At 36.0% G+C, this 22619-nt stretch overlaps 1 protein-coding gene across 1 annotated transcript; it reads left to right on the top strand.

The window, feature by feature from the left end:
- Positions 1-9254: 9254 nt before the first annotated feature.
- tmem200b (transmembrane protein 200B) lies at positions 9255-21079 on the top strand. The gene is made up of 2 exons (XM_030148081.1): positions 9255-9401; positions 18255-21079. The coding sequence occupies exon 2, from the start codon at positions 18302-18304 to the stop codon at positions 19562-19564; it is 1263 nt and encodes a 420-aa protein (XP_030003941.1). The 5' UTR covers positions 9255-9401; positions 18255-18301; the 3' UTR covers positions 19565-21079.
- Positions 21080-22619: the final 1540 nt, after the last annotated feature.

The following is a 22619-nucleotide window of genomic DNA, read 5'->3' as shown; positions in this document are numbered from 1 at the left end:
ATCGCTGTTCAGTGTTTCCAGTTACATCAAAGTTACATTATTAAATAAATCCATGCCTTTCTTATATCGCTATTCCATTTTGGACTCAGAGAGAAAACTGAAAACATTAAAAACAAAAGAAGCCAAATAAATGAATTTAAAAAAAATAGCAAGAATCTCACACTAACAGAAAATACTTAATGAGCTGTTGTTTGCTGCTCACAACCAAAATGAGCACAGCCTTGTATATATGTATATTTCTAGCATTTGTGCTATTTCTGCATTTTGACTGCACGAGGACACCAGGAATACACAGTTCATTACTGTAATAATGTCAGGTTATTTTTTAATCATTGTATAAAGAAACCAAACATGACTGCACTGAATGGAAATGAAGTCCAGGAGGAATCATTTTGCTTCTGTGTATTTCCTGAGAATATATAAACACATGGTTTTAAGCAAGTCATCTTTTAATTTTACAGAACTGCCATCAATCAACAGAATTGATGAACACTTCTTGATAAATGGACATTGATCCTCAGATAAAATTAGACTGTTTGACCTGAGTTCAGCAATTACATACAATTACATAGTTACACTACAGGATTTGTTATGATTAGTTATTTATTTTTAATTCTGTAAAGGACTCGGATAAAGATGGAGGAAAAATACGTGAAATAAAACAAGATCAGACATAACACTGATCTGTCATTATATAAGAGTAAAGTTGGGACATGAATGAAATCAGGGTGTAAACTGAAGGTTTACATCATCTGTCTTTATTATTCTGTGGGTTTTCTTTGGTTCCATCTCTGCACTGCACTGTAAAATAAAAAGAGAGAGCATTTACTTAATAAAATAGGCTAAAGGTAGTCTTACCTAATGTTAAGATGAAAACATTTAAATCTTTTATTGATCAAAATTTGACTGATTGATTGATTTAACAATTCCACATGGAAAGAATCTAATAATATAATAGTGAATATGCTTTAATAATGAAAGAATGAGGAAATCCACTTATTTTATAAATCCTCCTGAGACCCCGGAAAGTGAAAGTTTTGGCTTTTTTACATTAAACGATTGTCTTGCTTGGAAACTGCATAATGCAACAGTTTTTTCAGACACATTTTTAAAATAATTTTTTTATTAATTTATTTTTTAATGGAATGTCCTTTGCAATGGACTGCATTTCAAAAGTGAAACTGTGAAACTTTTGTCCCCTACAGAGGACGAAAATGCATTTGGGTCTCAGGAGGATATAAAAACAGTAACTGTAAATAATAGCAATACATTTCAAACTTTCCTAACATTTTAGGTGTTGTTTTAAGAATAATATTTCATACAGAAATATAAAATCTAGGGATATTTGGATAATCAAATAAATGCTATTGTGAAAAATAAGGTTTCCATGCATTCCATGAATTGATAAAGATTTATTTTTTCCTTTTATGAAAATCTTGTGAATGATAAGAGAGAAGAGATGAATTCACTGTGTAGCCTGATGTTATACTATACATACTGTCCAAAAAGTGTTTGGTGAAGTTAGGTGAGGCTGAAGAGAAGTGTAATGTCTTCACTGTGATGACTGATTCCTCCACTAGATGGAGACTAAACCTCTCTGTCTGTTACATCCATGTTGTGTCATATGTCCACACACAACTATCAACACAGCTATCTGATCTTATAGACACACACACGCGCGATCCACTGGTTGGTGTAAATGCAACGTTCACTGTTTAACCAAATTTAATAAACTGAATGTATCATAAATCATTGAATCATAACAGATTATAACTTTCAACTATATTTGAAGGGTTAAGTGTGTAGATTAAAGGACAGAGATTTGAACTTCACACCCATTCCCAGTGGACGTGGACACTGAAAGAACTTTAGGAAACTCCAGACCAACTAATTCCAGTCATTTTAGTTTGGATATGTCAATGTGTTTTCTTGCTTATGTGCTGAAACTTCAGGGGAGATGTGTTCTTCTCCTTAAAATGTCAAGTTAAGTGAAGTCAGTTTTATTTAATCAGTGCAAAATCAGACATTTGCCCAAAGGGACTGTTCACTCGACAGCATACCAGCCCTTTTGTTCTGAGACGATTGAGGAAAAACGACCCTTTATTTAAAAAAAAAAAAAAAAAAAAAATGGAAGAAATTTCAGGAAGAATCACAGCAATCACAGCAATATGTGTAATTTGCGCAGAAATGTGCACACTGGTGGAATGTGGTACTTTTATATTAATTTGTATGAATTAATTGTATTAATTAAGATACTTACTTAACCCATAAAAACCCAAATATACATCGGTAACCAAAAGCATTTACTGATCTAAAATGTTTAATAACTTTAGAGCCACTTATCCTGACAGTCCATGTCAATAATTGCCACAAGAGGTAACACATCAGCACCACAAAGCTGTTATATCCTCCTGAGTATTTTTTCATATCGCAATATACACAGCAGGGTTAAAAAAAAAATTGCAATGTCAGTTTTTTCCAATATCGTGCAGCCCTAGTATTTAACCCATAAAGACCCAAACAGCCACTGGTGACCAAAATCATCTACCAGTTTAAAATGTTTAATACCTGTTGATCCATTAATCCTATCAATACATGTAAATAATTGGTGTAAAATACAGTTTGTCATCTTTTCATGGTCATCAGATATGATCCATTTGGACGTTCAGAGGCTCTGTAGTGAATGTGAAAACACCGTCATCTTCTACAACATAAATTCACCAGTAAAACACATGGAGTTTGGTAAATGACAGTGGATGGAGACACTTGGTCTATGTTCAGTTAATGATATATTTTACTGAAGAAGTCCCTTTGTTTCTCCAAGTTTTTTTATTTTTGATATGATAATCCTCAAATGTAATCTCAGCATAATGATTAAAATACATGATCAGTAAAATAAATATAGAAAAATACCTGATTTTCACTGAAGAAAATGCAAAACAGAGAGGATAATATTATGATAAATGGTGATATATCACTTAAAGATTAAATAGAGAGAAATATTAATTTGGGAACTAAACAAAAGTAGCACTGGGTCTTTATGGGTTGAGTGTTCATCATCATCGTCATCATCATCGTTGTCATATATAGGCTTTTGTTACAGATCAGATCTACCTGTTTTCTCCATGTAATCATTATGTGACAGACCCATGAACCTGTTTTCTGTTGCATTCCTCCAGATGGTGGTCATTTTTGTCCAGTACCATTTTATACCAATTTATACCTCTAGTCCTCTATATTTATGATTAAAATATGTTTTTGCTTCACTACATTTGTCGAACAATTTGTGTTACTTTTCAGATCACAGTTTTTCATCCCCATCTTCCAGTGAAAACCGATCTTGTAGTATTCCTTTATACTAAAAAAAAAAAAAAATCTTGCTTCATAACTTCAACAAACTCTATTAAAAAAACCCCATCTTGGACCAGCTGGAAAATGCATCATTATGAACTTGAAAACAGGTCTAATTTTCTGAAAAGTTGAGTATTTTAGAGATACAGTCGTGGAATAATAGCGAAAATAATCCTCAGTCCGAAAAAGTTTACACCATAATATAGACCATTCATAGTAAATGGTTGTACAGAGAGATTAAATGGAAAAGGCTTTGCTATTTGGGAGAATTTCCAAAGAATTAGAGCAAGAATTAGAGATGCAGATAGAACTAACGGTCCAGGCTATATACAGACACAGCTATGTACAGTTGAGGACAAAATTATTAGACCATCAAAAGTCATCAAAAACAATGGTTATGCAATCAAGTACTAACTCCTGTGTGTATCATGTGACTAAAACAGACAGAAAAGAAAACATGGAATGCCCCAAAGCACTGTTTTTGTCAGTACAATGCCATAGATATTGATGTAAGAACTGAAGTGATTTTGGTTATTAGCAAGAAAACATGGAAAATGGCTAGATATCAGCTCTGAAATTAAACTATTATGAGATATTTTTGTTGTTATCATTATAGTTGTCCAAAGAACTGTACCTTTAGTTGTACCAGGCATTAAAATGAACAAGAAATTGAAGAAAACAAGGGGTGGTCTAATAATTTTTTCCACTACTGTATGTAGTTCTCACAGGACAGTGTTACCACAAACCTGATAATCTCATAGAATTTGATGCATTGCTGCAGATTAACCCACCAACAGTACATAAAATGGTTAATTATGCAGCAGTAGATCAACATAAATATGAGTGGAACAGTAAAACGAACCTGAAAACATCATACGTAATAATAAAACGCAAACAGGGACCATTTTACACAATAAACACTTTGACTTTTCATTCTTTCAGTACATTTTACTGATAATACATTCTTTTACTATAATGTCTTGAATGCAGATTGTTTACTTATGCTGCAGCTTATTCTCCATGTGGTGTTAGTACTTAGTAGGATATCTTTCAACACTGCATTTACAGATACATCAGTGAATATGTATCTTCTTGACTGTCAGTGGACAAAACCTCATGTACCAAAATAAAACATACAAACAACCATGCATACAAACACAGATAAACAGTGTAGCCTTATTTTCACAGCTGAAGTTTCTGCAGCAGCATTCCTTAATATTACAATAGATGATAATATCCATAGTCAGTTAAAATCATTCAGTTTCCCAGCAGTTTATATGCAATAGATTTACTAAGTGTAACACAGAAAAGCTCTTGCATAATGTTGCACTATGAATGCACTGGCTGTGTTTGATGGTAAAAGAGACATGGAGAGAGAGAAAAAAAAAATTATTTATCAGGTTAGCACAAATCACAAATTTTAACAATGTCTGTTGGGTTTGGAAGTAAGAAGCTGTTCCCTAAATATATCATAATGGCTTATTAGGTGATAATGTGTGTTTCAGTGACATACGTAGCCTTGAAAAATGTGTTAATTTAGTAGTTTTTCACATTGTTACCTCCGCCAAGGAGGTTATGTTTTTGCCAGGGTTTGTTTGTTTGTTTGTCTGTTTGTTTGTTTGTCTGTCCGTTAGTGTGCAACATAACTCAAAAAGTTATGGACAGATTGTGATGAAATTTTCAGGGTTTGTTGGAAATGGGATAAGGAAGAAATGATTAAATTTTGGTGGTGATCGGGGGCGAGGGGGCCCACGGGGGGGGCGCAGACCAGAAAATTTCATCAAAATTTGTCCATAACTTTTTGAGTTATGTTGCACACTAACGGACAGACAAACAAACAAACAGACAAACAAACAAACAAACCCTGGCAAAAACATAACTTCCTTGGCGTGGGGGGGCCCACGGGGGGGGCCACTGATCAGCCTTGGCGAAGGTCTGCGCTCTCCGAGTGCTTCTAGTTGTTAATGCGTTCAACCTATTATCAAGTTAATACTCCATATTGTGAATATTGTGTCTGTAAAATCTACCCTTTTCTGTAGCTAAATAGGGTAAATATGTACATTAAAGGGGGAATCTAAATATCATAGGTGTTTTTTTTCCCTCTAAATCGCACATATATGCCTCATACACCTTTCAGAAAATGTAACCTTTTTTCTTAACAAATAAATAAATAAATGTAAAAAAATGTTATATTTTTATATTTAGGTGAGCATATTTTCCTATTTATACCATGAACACTGGCCCCTAATAATCGGAAAATAGGTGTTGGCAGACAGCTATTGTGCATCTGCTACTTAGGACAGCACATCGTAGTGAAAGGACAATTACGACCAAAATGTGGGAGTATTTTTAATGTTGAAAGGCACTCTGTGGTGATAGTGACCTACTTAATAAACACATTAATCTTACCCTTGGTTGGCATTATTGTATTGAGCATTTTTTAAATATAGATACAGACAGGAAGTGAATGTAGACTGTGATATGACATAGTTTAACAGAGGATGATATATTCACATGTCTACAGTCAGACCACGGTATCATTTCCAATAACCTATAAAAGCATAATTGCATGATTGGATTTCCTGTAAGGTTAGAAAAACTATAAATTTCTTAGAAAAAATAGGGAGTTATGACTGATCCCCATAAATCTGTGCAATCCTAAACTTTTACATAAATTGGATTTAACCCATAGAAACCCAAACAGCCACTGGCAACACAAACCATCTACAGATATAAACTGTTTAATACCTGTTGATCCAATAATCCTACCAATACATGTAAATAATTGGTGCAAAATGCAGTTTGTCGTATTTTCATTATCATCAGATAGGACCCATTTGGGCGTTCAGAGGCTTCGTAGTTACCATAGAAACACTGTCATCTTCTACAACATTGATTCACCAGTAAAACCCATGGAGTTGGATCAATGACAGTGAATAGAGACGCTTGTTCTTACATTCAGTTAGCAATATCTTTGCTGAAAAAGTCACTTTTCCTTAATTTTTCTCTGTTTTGATATGATTAACTTTGAAATTACTCTGAGTTTTCGTAAACATCTGATTGATCTGTGAATTAAATATAGGAAAATACATGATTTACATAAAAAAAGCAAAATACAGAGGATAATTTTTTTTTAAAAATGGTGATAAATGAGATAAGAAAGCTAGAAATAGAGAAAAAAATCATTTGGGAACTTCAACTGCCACAAAAGTAACACTTGTCTTTATGGGTTAAGACCTGCATTCATTATCTTTATCCACATTTAGGTGTTTTTTTTTTGTTTTTTTTTACTGTTATGATTTTTTATTTTATATTGTTTGTGCTATCTTGTGTTTTTGCGCCTCTGCACTTTTTTCTTGCACTTTATTCTGTTGCTGTCTTGACCGTTGAATTTTGTGGGATCAGTAAAGTCTAATTTAATTTAATTTAATTTAATTTAATTTAATTTAATTTAATTTAATTTAATTTAATTAATTTAATTTGATTTAATTTAATTTAATTTAATTTAATTAATTTAATTTAATCTAAATCTAAAATAATCTAATCCAATCTAATCTAATCTAATCTAATCTAATCTAATCTAAAGTAAATCTAAAATAATCTAATCCAATCTAATATAATCTAATATAATCTAAATCTAAAATAATCTAATCTAATCTAAATCTAAAATAATCTAATCTAATCTAATCTAATCTAATCTAAATCCAAAATAATCTAATCCAGTCCAATCTAATCTAATCTAATCTAATCTAATCTAATATAATGTAATCCAATCTAAATATAAAATAATCTAATCCAATCCACTCTAATCTAATCTAATGTAAATCTAAAATAATCTAATCTAATCTAAAATAATCTAATCTAATGTAATTCTAAAATAATCTAATCTAATCTAAATCTAAAATAATCTAATCTAAAATAATGTAATGTAATGTAATGTAATCTTATCTTATTTTATCTAATCTAATCTAATCTAATGTAAATCTAAAATAATCTAATCTCATGTAATCTAATATAATGTAATCCAATCTAAATATAAAATAATCTAATCTAATCTAATCTAATGTAAATCTAAAATAATCTAATCTAATCTAAATCTAAAATAATCTAATCTAATCTAAAATAATGTAATGTAATGTAATGTAATCTTGTCTTATTTTATCTAATCTAATGTAATGTAAATCTAAAATTATCTAATCTAATCTAATCTAATCTAAATCTAAAATAATCTAATCTAATCTAAAATAATGTAATGTAATGTAATTTAATGCAATCTAATCTAATCTAATCTAATCTAATCTAATCTAATCTAATCTAATCTAATCTAATCTAATCTAATCTCCAGCAGCCTATAAAAATACAATGGGCTCTATGCACAGCCCCACTACTTCCTGAACTTCAGGTGGGTCCTTTATTTCCTGTCTTTCATTATTGGACTGCTAATTAATTAAGCACACCTGGATTAATCAGTGTGTCCAATCATAAAAGACAGGAAATAAAGGACCCACCTGAAGTTCAGGAAGTAGTGGGGCTGTGCATAGAGTCCATTGCATTCTCTAATTCATTTTCAAATTGACTTCAGACTGATCCCCATAAATCAACAGGAAACTCTAACATAAATAGCCCCTAAAAATTCCACTCATGATCATAGATTAATACAAACTGAGACTTTTCCAACAGTAGGGTGTTCCTGTTTGAGTCATGTCCGTGGGTTTGATATGGAAGTAAAGCTGTCTCATCAGATGTTGAATTATAAAAGCCACTGAATTTCTACCACTGAATTTTTTTGCACTGAAATTAAGCATCTGAATTTTTTCGGTGTCACATGACCAACCTAACGTAACTTTATTGGCTGGCTGTCAGTTCGACTTGAGATGGAATCATTGCTTATCCTTGGTGTCCCTGGATGTGTGATCTGAATTTTTTGCATCTGAATTTTTGCAACTGAATTTTTTTATTCTAAATTTATGAACATAGTAAAATTGAGAGACAAAAAATTCAGATACTTAATTTCAGTGCATAAAAATTCAGATACTTAATTTCAGTGCAAAAAAAAAAAAAATCAGATACTTAATTTCTGTGCAAAAACAATTCAGATACTTAATTTTGGTGCAAAAAAAAATTCAGATACTTAATTTCAGTGCAAAAAAAAAAAAAAAATTCAGATACTTAATTTCAGTGCAAAAAAAAATCAGATGCTTAATTTCAGTGCAAAAAAAAATCAGATGCTTAATTTCAGTGCATAAAAATTCAGATACTTAATTTCAGTGCAAAAAAAAAAAAAAAATCAGATACTTAATTTCTGTGCAAAAAAAATTCAGATACTTAATTTTGGTGCAAAAAAAAATTCAGATACTTAATTTCAGTGCAAAAAAAAAAAAAAATTCAGATACTTAATTTCAGTGCAAAAAAAAAATCAGATGCTTAATTTCAGTGCAAAAAAAAAATCAGATGCTTAATTTCAGTGCAAAAACAAATTCAGATACTTAACTTCAGTGCAAATAAATAAATAAATAAATCAGATACTTAATTTTAGTGCAAAAAAAAAATCTGATTCTTAATTTCAGTGCAAAAAAAAAAATTCCGTGTTAGAAATTCAATGGCTTTTATATTTTAAATCTGATGAGACAGATGTACTTCCATAGTTTGAGCCCCGTCAATACTTTTATTTTGAAAAACGCACCCATTGTGAATGGGAGTCATTAGTTGCCGCTCACTTGACAGTGTTGGTCCAGCTGAAGCGTCCGCAGACACACACACACACTCACACACACTCATACACACACACACATCCTCCAGAGCGGTGCGGTGCAGGGCTGGGCTGGGCTGGCTTGAAGAACCCAGATCAGAATGAAATGAGGTTTGTGTCAGCAGGACCCAGAGGAGCAGTGGCGGAGCCAGCAGTGTCCTGTGCAGGGCATGTGTGCTGGTGTGGATGAGGGTTACCAGTTGGATGTGTTCACACCCTGGGGACACTTCAGCCCAGAACCACCAGGATGGTCCGCGTCCTCCAACTATGAACAAGCTGCAACAGGATCCGAGAAAAACAGGCAAGTTTAGCAGAAAGTGTCCAGGCTTGTGCCCAGCTGAAGGTGGATGTCTGACAACTTTAATGACAGGGATGCAAAAGAACCTACAAGAATGTGGTGCGTTTGAGTGATCGGCGCTGCAGTGGGAGTGGAATTGAATGAAAGTCTGTCATTGTTGTGACTTTGTGTTTCATAAATCACACAGTGTTTATGAGATGCTGTGCGCTGAATGGTAATGTAGTGTGGAAGTGGAGGAATGCAGCAGCATGGTCATATCAGACACAGTCCTGTCTGTCTGGAGCCTCCATACAGCACACTCAGTTTTTAGGGGGATAGTCCGGCACAGCTCGGCGCGGCACGGCACGGCACAGCGCGGCGCGTCAAACAACGGGCTATCCATGATTAAGGTAAAGATGCAACGCTTTTTAAAAAAAAATTATTTATTTTTTGTCCCGATTGAAAAGCTCCGTGTTAGTCCAGACACTGTGGTGCGTTCAGGGGCTCCCTCTGCCTCATACAAACAACCGCGGCTCCTGCTGGTGTTGTTTTGGCATCCGACAAAATGAGACACTTTATGGGGATGGATCCTCCCTTCCACAGCCGCCTGTGGGCTTTCTCAGCCCACATACACTCACTTGCGTATTCCATCATCAGGCACAACTTGTGGCTTCCCAGGACTGATGTGGCTCCGGTCCAGCTCCCTGTTGTGGATGGAAAACAGCAGATGAACAGTGGAATAAGGCTGCCTCTGACACATTCAATACATGCTTCCCTAAAAGGCTGCACAATACAGCTTATACTGTCCAGCACACTGCCGTTTGGACAGTCCAAATATTATTATTCCTGTTTAATGAAGTGAGTTTACAGCATCTCAAGGATCTCCTTCTATCTGCTCGTATAAACTTGTGTCAGATGGTGAGGACAGGCCACAGTGTGTCAGCTCTGGCATCACTGATCCTCCAGTGGACATGTTTGTCTTTGTGCTCCAGACTGGAGACCTGTGCACTTCCAAACAGAGTTGGAATAATATTCTAACTGCAGCTAAATTCAACCAAATCACATTATGATGTTTAGATATCTTGGTTGTTTAGGGGTGATTTTAAGTATACTGTACATTAAGAGCTGCAGCCATTAATCAACAATAATCTACAGTATTTTTTTTTTTCTATTTAATTTCACTGATTGCACGTTTTTCCAGTGAGTATTTTTAGTAGTTTTTTTTGCTCTTTTGTGATAGTAAATTAAATAGCTGTGGTTTGTGGCCAAACAACAGCATCTTGTGCTTTTGGAAACATTTTTTTCCTGACATTTTATAGCCCACACGATTAATCACTTAATCAACAACATCCTCAACAGATCAGTTATAATGGAAGCAATCTTTAGTTGCAGCCCTGACTATATATATGCATATATTTATTTATTTTACCTGCTTTGGTTATTAGAGATAGAATGATTTGTTGGTTTGGCCACATTAAGACACAGTATGTTCATTAGTAGATACTGAACTCATGTCTAATATCTCAACTGGAATTAATGGAAACATAAATGAACAGAAAACATAAAAAGGTGTTTATTTACATTTTTGTTTATTCCTTTTACTTCAGCGTTCACTCAAACAGCTTCTACTGGTCAAAGACTGTTCTAGTGTTTTCACGGGATAATATTGGCCTGCCTTAACAACTATTGATCGACCTGTGTGTTGAATAAACTCATCCTAATTTGAATTTCAATTAATAGACATGTTGCTTATATGATGTGTACTGCATTAGCTAGCAGGTCAAGACAAGTACCATTATATGAACATTTATCCTAATAATCAGACAATATAATTAACCCTTTCATGCATGAATTATGAGAACCTTAATCACGATTTTTTTCCTGAGTGTTTTTATCCCTCTTTAGGCATATAAATAATAATTCTGTTGATTTTTGTTTGCCTGTTTTTATGGAGTTACAAAAATGTCCACTCAGCTGGACACCATGCATTTAGTTTTAGAACCAAAGAAACATGTATTTACTGATATACTGTGTGAAAACTATGAAATAAAAACATTTTAATGCGCTAATCTGATGTTTTCTCACATTTTAACATGCATGGAGATAATATGCAAAAAAAAAAAAAACAACAACAAAAAACCTGGTAATTACAGTCTAATAACAATTGGCAGTTTTTTTTACTCTCAAACATCTTACTGCAGATCAGGTTTATCTAGAACAACAAAGTTACAGTAATGGTATGAATTGCAGTGTATGGGATGATGCATAAGCGTCAACTGTGTTTGCTGATATGGAACTAAAACAACAAAATCCATGAATATACAAGAGAACACTTTTGAACAGCTGTCCACTGTAGTGACCAGTGTGCATGAAAGGGTTAATGAACCACACAACATCAGATAAATAATTAAAATACAATATATTATTGTGCATCATACAGAGGGATCAGAGTTGCAATAAGAGTTGGTAAACCTTACTCATTTTGTTACAAAACAGTAGGCACTAAGGATATCTAACCAATATCTTAATATTGATTCATCTGCATATTATTTCAGCATTTAGTTAAATAGTCATTGTGATGCAAATTTCTGTAATTAACTATTACAAAAAAGGTGATAATAACTTCACGTTGGTACTATTTTTTTTTTTGTTTTGTTTTTTTCAAATTTGTTTTGGACCTTTAAACTGCAAAGATTAGATGGATAATGATCTTTTTGGTGGACTATGTGGTTTCACACTTGATCCATTCATCACCAAATTCCACACATGAAAAGATTTTGCTTTTTATTTTAATTCTTATTAGTATTTGTGACAGTCTGCTTCCAGGATTTCCTTAATTTTTTGGTTCTCTTATAAAAATAGATAGATAGATAGATAGATAGATAGATAGATAGATAGATAGATAGATAGATAGATAGATAGATAGATAGATAGATAGATAGATAGATAGATACTATGTCCTATTACTGAAGTTTCAATTTGTCAAATGCACCAGTGATTAATCTGTGAAAGAAATGACCTTTGTCCATGTAAAACAGCCTGAAGACTCACTTGGAGTATAATATGGTCAAAACTTTATTAACAAAGTGTTTAAGACTTACTCGGAAAATTAACACAGTTCTATCCAGTACCTATTGAATATGAACACTTTGTTTTTTCAAGGACAGGAGGATGGCTCTGCTTTTTCCTACCCTTCATTCCACCATCAACAATGGTTCATCATCGTCAGCCATCTTCACCGTTGTCTTAATGGCGATGGCGTTTGCCCTTTACCCATAATAATTTATTCCATTTGATTTGACATTGATCGATTGCCAAAAGTATGAACGAATTAATCTGATGGTGGATACTAGAGGAGGAATTTGACCGACTTGTCAAAATGTCAATGATATACAGAACCTGAGCAAAATACAAAAAAGTTCTCACCTGGATTGAACTCAGTAAATTGATCCATCCCTTCTGTTGGATAATTACTGCAGTGATTAATATGATTGAACTGCAACAACATCTTTAACCCTAATGGATGCAGTGAAAAGCTTCTCATTTCTCAAACATCCATCAGTTTGATAGAAAGCGTAAAGATTGGACAATACCAGGATTCATCGGGTTCATCCGGCTTGTGAAGAGTGGTTCAGGGAGCATGAAACATCATTTTCACACATGGATTCACCACCACAGAGTCCAGACCTGAACCCCTCTGAGAATATTTGGGATGTGCTGGAAAAGACTGTACACAGTGGTCCGACTTTCCCATTACCATGGCAAAAAATTAACGCAACTATGTGATATTTGTTGTGATACTGCGATAGCATTGGACATATTCACCTCGGCGAATGCGTTCTGTAATCAAAGATCCAATGAAATATTGAATGTGGGACTTTTTATTGGCTGAGCAGTGTGTATTCTATATACAGGGTGTCTCTTTACAATTGAACACATTTACTACAAAAGCAAATGAGTAAACAAATCTGTGGAAATGACAAAAAAAATAGTAGATTCTGAAGTTTTTATTTTATGCCTCATTTAGTACACCTCTATATGGGTACCATCAGTTACATCAGTGGTTCTCAACTGGGGGGGGGGGGCAGACACTCTCCTGGGGGGGCACGAGCACAGGACGGGAGGGAAAAAGAAACACAAAAACTCCATTACCATTAGAATTATCACCATGGTTGTTACTGTTTGTATTGCTGATATTTTCTTGTGAGGGTCTTCGCCAACTTCTTCCTTCTTGCCCTCCCCCCATCAGGTCTGGCATCGAAATGTGGTTCAACAAAACTCATAATAAAGATAGTAGAATATCAAGGGGAGCGTCATATACTTTATGAAGTTTCCCTTGGCAAAGCAAATTTGTTCAGCACCAACAGGCAGCCAGACCATTCTGCTGTTAGGATGCTGGACAAGACAAGCCAGAAAGAAAAAGAAAAAAAAAAAACACAAAAAATCATGGACTCATTGGCTATTAGTACAAAGGAGATGCAGCAGACCCCCCCCCCCCATGTCGAATGGAAGTGGTTGGACTATTACAGTGTTTCTCAACGAGGGCGGTACCCCCACGTAAAGACCTGGTCTAAGCTCCAACATAAAACAGAGGCATATAACACCCCCCCAGGTTTATGGATTGAGGTCTGTTGTGTAAATTTTTTTTCGGGGGGTGGCAGGTGGGAAATGATGAGGTCTATAGATCTCTACAGAGTTATATAACCCACCACGTCCTCATACTGGTCCATTGCGTTACTTTTAGAATAACATACCCTCCCCCCAAATTTTTTTGGGGATGGGGGGGTGGCAGGAGGCTCATGATGCTGTTAATGGGCCTTTGTTAAAAAAAAAAAAAAAAAAAAATAATAATAGCTTTATTCATATAGCACCTTTTAAAAACAAAGTTTACAAAGTGACAGACAAGTAAAGGGCACAACAGCAGGATACAAGATGTAAGTAAAAAGACTAAAACAGAAGCAACACAATAGGAGAGATGTGTACAACAATGCAGAAACATGACACTTCGAATAAATTAAATGAATCGGAATAAAGAGGGCAGGGATAACGTAACATGATGCTGTCAAATCAATGCAAAAAATAAAGGAGTGAGATAAAACAACATCATGCATGAGAATATAAACCAACAATCAAACAGGATAAGATTCAAATTTAGAAAAATGAAAAGTTTAAAATTAAAAGGGACAAACATCACATAAAAGCAAGTCCATAAAAATGTGTTTTAAGAAGTGATTTTAAAGATGTCACTGATTCCGCAAGCCTTATCTCTCTCAAAAAGGTTGAGAAACACTGATTTACATGAACTACATCCAGATGGTGCTGGATTTGTCTTCACGCCGGCTGTATCATAAACTCATCAGTGATGTCAATGGCATCAGTGAGCTTTTACTTCAGGTCACTGATGTCCCGTATCTTTGTTCAGTACACGGTATCTTTAACATAACCCCATAGAAAGAAATCCAGGGCAGTGATATTTGATGAACGAGGCGGACAGGGAATTGGACCATCCCTTCCAATCCACCGGTCTGGAAATGTTTGATTCAGGAACCCGCCAACATGCAGTACCCAATGTAGTGGTGCACCACCTACCTGGAAAATGATATTTGGTTGAAGGTCATCCAGTTGTGGTGACACATATTCAGTCAAAAGGTTAAAGTCAGCATTTGTAGTAATTGATCTCTTGTTGAAGAAATATGGACCAATGATTTGATTGCATATGATCCCACAATGTGATTAAAAACCACTGAGTCCATAGCAAGATTATTATTGTTAACGAAAACTAACGAAATGAGGAAAACTAGAATTGAAAAAAACATTTTCATTAACTGAAATAAATGAAAAACTATAATTAAGAGAAAAAAAACGATAACTAACTGAAACTGTTTTGTGTGTTTACAAAACTAACTAAAACGGATAAAAACAATGGATAAAATTCCCTTAGTTTTCATCTTTGTCAATGTTGGAATAATTGATTTATTTCGTTTGAGCAATTTTAGCTGGCGGCACCATACGACACTTCACAGTCCGTCATTTGTGGTCACTTGTGGTTTCCAGTCGTCTTCTGGCCCCCACTCTACCTGGAAACATGGAGACTAAAGTTGGGAAAAAGCAGCAGAGTCCTGTCTGGGATTTATTTGAATATGACAGAGAAGAAGAGAAAAGATAAAAAAATAAAACTAAACTAAAACTAAGCATTTAGAAGAAAATGACAACTAATACAAACTAGCAAACCTACTCTAAAAATGAATTAAAACTAACTGAATTAGAGAAAAAGAAGTTAAAACTAAATAAAACTAAATTATAATGAAAAATCCAAAACTATTCTAACCTTGGTACATAGAACAAATCTGATGAAAATATCTGATCAATTGCTTCTGTAATAAATGTTTTAAATTGTGAAGAGACTTAGTGGACACCCTGTACTATTAAAACAAAGACAGAAATATGGAGGCTGAGAACTGTTTATTAACCATATTTTCAATTAGTTGATTTTGTATTATTTACAGTCCCTCAAACCAAAAAATGGATTTGCCTAGAAACAGATCACAGTTGACTGAAATGACACAGCCGTGGGGCATCTGTCAGACAGACAGCAGGGTGAGAACATTTTACTGTTACCTTCAGCGTTACTGCAGTAAGAAGTGTCTGAAGCACTTTTTCCATTTCACTCCACTTTGTTTATGAGCATGTGGTATTTAAGAAGAACAGCACATGTGCAAGTGTTTTTCTACGTTATGTTTGTACCTTGTTGAATTTACAAGCTCCCCACAGACATAGAGGGGTTTGGAACTGTTCGACGGAGTTAGACGCTAATTATTTTCAGTGGTGATTAACATTGAAAAACGACTGTGTGGTAAACAGCCGCTGAGTAATGGATGACAAAAGTGGAGGAAAGTGGTCTAAATAAGTCTGAATTCCATCTGTTGATGTGTAATGTCTCCATCGTCATGACAGATAAAATGCATTGCACATAGAAAAACAATTCGATGTTAGAATATTGCAGAGAGTATGTAGTATGAGTACAAGTTCTGCAAATACTCTTTTATAAGTTAAAATGTTTAATTTGAGTGGTTCTAAAGGTAAAATTAGGTCAGCATTAATATATGCTAGACATCCTACACTAGTGGTATAACTCATTTTGCAAAATGATCCATTTTAGAATACATTTTTATTATTATACAGTGGTAACTATTAACCCTGTAAAGCCTGAACCATTAAATCATTAACAGAAAATTCCAGTTCTTTGAAACTGGAGCTTTGTTGGTCCTTCTGAACAACATTTTGTTTTTTTTTTTTCAAATAACAATTTCCGTGTTTAAGTTTCCATTTTGTATCATATTTGATACATTGGGTCCCAATGCTGAAATACCATTATTTTTGAACAGAAACATAATATAACACAAACATGTCTACCAAATTGGTAATTCCTTTTCAAAATTGGCAAAGTTCTGCCTCCTTCCTCATGAATGACAATCTTGTAGTGTCACTGGAAAGGCCTTGGGTGAATGAATTCCTCCCCCCTGGTGGATTATCTGTGTATTGCATATATCTAATCATATACATCAGGTTTTTCAAGAAAAAAAAAATTACACTGATCATGTAGAGGGCTTCAAAACTCATGTATCAAATATGATATGTTGGGATAGGATTAAATAAGTTTATACTTCTTCCTACTCTTTTTCAACCATGCAAAATTCAGACTTGTATGTACTTGAAGATAAATTCTGTTCATTTAAATGTGATTTTGTTTTTGTCTTAATTTGCTTCTTTTGTTTTATTTTGTTTTTGTGCATGCATGATTAAATTTTGGTGGTGATGGGGGGGGGGGGGCTTGCCCGCACCCCCCGCACCCCTATCACCACCAAAATTTAATCATTTCTTCCTTGTGCCAGTATCAACATTTCCTGAAAATTTCATGAAAATCTGTCCATAACATTTTGAGTTATCTTGCTAACAAACAAACAAACAAACATGCACGCACGGGATGCAGATCTGTCTTGGCGGAGGTCTGCGCTCTCCGAGTGCTTTTCTTGTTTTAACTTGGCAGTACCTATCAATATTGTCATCCTGCAGTCTTTTAATTTACCAGGTCAGAATCCACTGGAAGACAAGACTGAATTGTGCTGAAACCACCAGTTTCTCCTGGCTGCTGGATGTTCTGTGTTTTCATGTTTGCTCTGACACACAACAATAATATGTGTAATTTTGTTATTTGGAAAATTTCAGGAGGTTAGCATACTATGCTCTGATATACATTAATTTAGGCAAATCCTTGTTTCTGTGCATCTTTGAAGGTAATGATAATAAAGTTTGTACAACCTATAGAACAACCGCAGCCACTTTTATGGAATTCACAGCCCATAAAAAAAAGCATAAAAAAATCCTTTAACTACTTTACCCAATGTCAGAGCAGTCTATAATCATATGTCATAATTGATGTATTGGTTTTATTTGTATTTATAATATGGCTCTGCAAAGTAAAGATGTCAAATAAATATAGTGCAGTAAAAAACACATTACACTAAGGACAACACCAGTCTTGTGTCTGTGTTGAGCTAGAGTCAGGATGTACTTAGCATAGCCTGGAATCTGGAAGGTGTAACAACTAGTCTTGATCTGTCCTTGATCTGTCAACACCTCTAAAACTAACTCATTACATCAGTTTCTTTAGTCTGTACATAAGAAATAATCAAACTAAATATAAAAGCAATGTAACTGTTGGCAATCGTGTGATGGTTAAAAACTGCTGTACTCCATTAGACACCATGAAATAGGGCATTAACTGATACTGTACACCCACACTGACTCTTATACATGTTGAATGAATAGCTATGTCATTATTTTTATATTAATTCTGAAATGTCCTTCATTTTCAAGACCTTTGACAGGGTGAGATAAGGAGCAGAAGCTCTGGACCCACCTGCATGATGAAGACCCAAAAGGCGCGAGGTGTTAGGACATCTTCTCCCTCCCGCCGAAGAAAGTCATCCTGCTTCGCCTTACGAGGCAGAAAGAAGAAGGATGGGGTGATCCAAGGCAAGCTTCGCATCCGCTCCATGCCCGGAGCCTTCCTGGTGCTAGGGGTCATCGTGGTTGTCGTCGGTACGGCGCTGGCTGTGGCGGGATACTGGCCCTACCGGATGTCGAAGTCTTCCCTGTTGAGTGCTGCAGATGGGGAGGGCCTCTCCGAGTCAAAGAGCTCAGGCTGGAGTTTCGGAGCTAAGGGCCTGCTGTCCACGGCCAGTCTCATCCACAGTGAGCGGATGAAACTGCTGGGTCCGGTCATCATGGGAGTGGGACTCTTCATCCTCATCTGTGCCAACACGGTCCTGTATGAGAACAGGGACAGAGAGACGCAGATGCTGCTGGCTCAGATGCGTAGTGTGATCTGTTCTGTGTCTGCAGCTGTGCCCTCAGCGGACCTTACAGAGATAGCAGCAGCTAACTCCATGGCTAAACACTACCAATGGGTGAGCAGTTTACCAGCTGCACACCTCAACATCCTCTGTCTGCAGCAGCTGGCTAGCTCTGAGCCTCTGCTTCAGACCAGACACCCCAGAGACCAAGAGGAAAGCAGGGAGGTCATCTACCAGCAAGCCGTGCTTCAGACCGAGGCCCTCCACCATCAGGAATCGGAGCCTCCACCTTCCCTCCACTCCTCCCAGTCTAACTCATGTAATTCCAGTCAGACAGACTTTAACACACAGTCTGGCGCTGAGCACGGCGGCTGTGTCAGCTTCAACCCTCAGCCTGTCCCCCTCATCAAGCTCAGCAACTGCCTGGTGTCTGCCAGTTCCATGTCCACGCTGGGGGTGGATGAGGTGGACATCCCACCTGCCCAGCCCCGACGCTGCCACAGCATGAGCTACAGGACTAAACCTTACGCAGGCCAAACAGTTGCACGTCTGAAAGAAGGACTTCACGAACCCACGGTGGATGGTCAGACAAATGAGCCGGTGGTCCCGAGGAGAGAGGCGGGGTCACAGGTTTGTGTGAACATCCCGGGACAGGTTGTGGATGCTACAGAGGAGCAGACTCACCGCAGTTGGCCCCGGCTAGACCTGGGCAGTGGGAGGCGATATCTGAAACTGGAGAACAAAGAGGATTCCGTGGACAAACTGCTGGACCAGTTAGAGCAGCAGTGTTCGCAGTGGGATAAGAGTTTTGGTTCAGGGCCTTTCCAGTGATGGCTGTTTTAGCTTCACAGTCCTGAGGCCACTTCTGGACAATATGCTACACTGACAACGAAGGAGTAATGATGTTTTCCCCTGGAGTCTAAAACTACGCTGTATTTTTGGTTTCATATTCTGTATGGAGCAGAGTGAAATCAAGCCTGAGATGATTTGGAGATACAGTTTTTTTCAGCAAGGATCTTCCAAACCTCCCTTTCTCAGTCCGCAGTGGAATATTGGTAAATGGTCTTTGCTTAGGTGGATTTGGCAGATGTTTATGCGATTGAAGGAGAGGAACAATATACAGAGCCAGCACTGTCACAGATGAGAGAAGCAATTTGACACACTGTTTACTTCTGCAGTTTGGGTTGGCAGTGATGTCAGAAATCAACTTACAAATCTATGTAATCGCCAAATGGGTTTGCCTTTTCCAGAACAAAGTGTGCACAACCCATTGAAGGAGAGTGATCTGGGCCCAGGAGGGTGGGGGATTGTTTTCACTGTGCAATCAATTTTGAACCAAAATATCTGGACTCCTGAGCCCATGAAGTGCTGATAAATGCAGTATGTAAAAGTGGGCCTTTTTCCTCAACAGGGGTCCCATACTCTAAATGCAATGCATGGCAGTGATGTACAGTATGTTACATCTTAATACTTATGCAGAGTAATGTCTGTGTTGGTTTCATGTGTATAAGACGTAACAGTGGTTGAAGAATAGTTTTGGTTTAGTACAGCTTTGAGTTATACGCCATGTCTGCACTGAAAACATTTCAGACACATTCACACTCTTTCTTATGTTTGATGTTGCAGGCATCATACTGACCCATGTTTCACTCGTGTTAACACAACCCAGTGCATAAGCTTCAAGTGGTTTTCTTCAAAATTCCAGTAACTGTGTGTTGGGTACTGTATTCACATGGGCGAACTATGCTCAACACTCATTACAGTGTAGACACATACAAAACTGAAGCGGCTGCTGCATATTCAGTGGTTTTAGTGTAGACATGGTGTAGATAAGTTTTAACTCTTTACTGCCAGTTCAACTAAGATCTGGGAACATGGTGACATCCCTAAAAAGACAGTAGATAAGGCAAGAAACAAGCAGTTACACAGAAAACTAACATCCACATGACCCAAACTCCTTACTGCTTAAAATGATACAAAGCACATGATGTTGACACAACTGGGGAAGCCTTTTAATTACATAGTAATACGATGGAATTGTGAAGAAATAATCAAGTAAAGAGGAGTCTGAATCTGAATCAGAATGCCTTTATTGTCATTGCATGTACTGCACACAATAAAATTTCAAGTCTCATTAAAAACAGGAACTCAGTCTCTCACACTCAGAAAATCTCACAAGCGCCTGTAAAAATGAAGCTAAAATAAGCCAAAAATAGACAGATATAAAGTAATTATGCTTCCTGTAAAATTAATAACATGAAGTAGCATCATCTCATGAATTAATCTTTAGCCCAGTAACATAATCAGTATGATTAGACATCCCATTGTATCCACATTTACACAAAACAAAAACAAGCAAAAAATTGAAATAAGCCTCAAAAAGTCCCTTTTTTCTCATGAACAGATTTTCATGATCACAGCTGGACCACTGTTTTGTTAAATGTGTCCTCATTCTACAGCATCCCCCAGTGTACAGCAGTGTGAAGACAGGAGACCATGTAACCATCACACACTTCATTAGAGCTATTTATTTTCTTGTAAAGTGTAAACCACATTTCAGTCCCATTTTCTTTGAATCTGACATGTGAATGATATGATCTGACTACATGTGGTTATCAAAAACCCAACCCCTCATCTACAGTTCAGTTTATTTTTCTGCTTTTGAAAGCCATTAAATCATCAAATCCACTTTACAACAGACAAGATAAGTTCATATTATTGACTGATGGTGACAGCATGTTCAGGTGTCTCAGTGTCATTATGAGTTTATGCTGCATTTGACTTTCTATATATAATTGTTACCTTAGAATGACCTGAGTCAGTCATGTTACACCACCATGTTTCTGAAATAACTCAGACTTCCACTTCTTATTTTTTACCATTTTATAGTAAGTAAGTAGCATCTCTATATGTTTGAGTGTCTCCTTATCCCATAAAGACCCAGTACTACTTTTGTGGCAGTTCCCAAATTATTTTTTCCTCTATTTTTAAGTGAGTTATCACCATTTATTCTAATAATATGGTCAGTGTTTTTCATTCTTAAAGGGGTCATATTTTGCCAAACCTGCTTTTATTAGTACATTTATTTTTGTATTTGGACCCTAATAGTTCATAAAGTTTGAATTTGAATCCTCCAGGTGCTGCAAAGCTATCTTTATTTTCATTTGGGCAAAAATTGAGTGGATTTCTGCAATCTGTTTTAATTCCTGCTTAATTTATTATGTTTTATAACTAGTTACGTAACGAACATTTCTCCAAATACGCTGTAACTGTTTTTCAGCAGCAGCGGTTGTAGTCCATACTGAAAATATGTCCAAACTTCGAGCTGATTACCTAAAATGTTCAGTTGTTGGATGAGCGGGTCAGAGCAGCACACCCAACACCCTGGAGGGGGCGGGGCATGAAGTGGCTCATTTGCATTTAAAGGGCCAGCGCTCAAAACAACCTTTCTGGTGTCATTACTCAGAAATAGGGTTGAAGATGGACCTGTGGAGTTTACTTAATGAAGAATTCAGACCCAAGCATAGCATTTACAGTTTATGTAGGCCACAGGGAAATGTTTAAAATGCATTATTCCATTTTAAAAAAAGCAAAATATCACTCCTTTAAGTGAAAATCTGGTATTTGTCTCCATTTAATTCACTGATCATAACTGATGTCCATAAAAGCTCAAATTAAAGCTGAGGGTCATTATATCAAAAACAGAGAAAATGGAGGAAAAAGGGACTGTTTCAGTAAAATATATCATTAATTGAACATAAAAACAAGTGTCTCCATCCACTGTCATGGATCCAACTCCATGGCTTTTACTGAGAAAGATGACAAACTGCATTTTACACTGATTATTTACATGTATTGATAGGATTAGTGGATCAACATGTATTTA

Source organism: Sphaeramia orbicularis, chromosome 11 (genome assembly GCF_902148855.1).
Source record: "Sphaeramia orbicularis chromosome 11, fSphaOr1.1, whole genome shotgun sequence".
Classification (NCBI taxonomy): Eukaryota; Metazoa; Chordata; class Actinopteri; order Kurtiformes; family Apogonidae; genus Sphaeramia; species Sphaeramia orbicularis.
Note: the sequence above shows the minus strand (reverse complement) of the source record. Positions and strands in the feature narration are given on the sequence as shown.

Bases quoted from the DNA above. Each gene is read 5' to 3' on its own strand.
- tmem200b (XM_030148081.1), top strand. From the start codon at position 18,302: ATGATGAAGACCCAAAAGGCGCGAGGTGTTAGGACATCTTCTCCCTCC.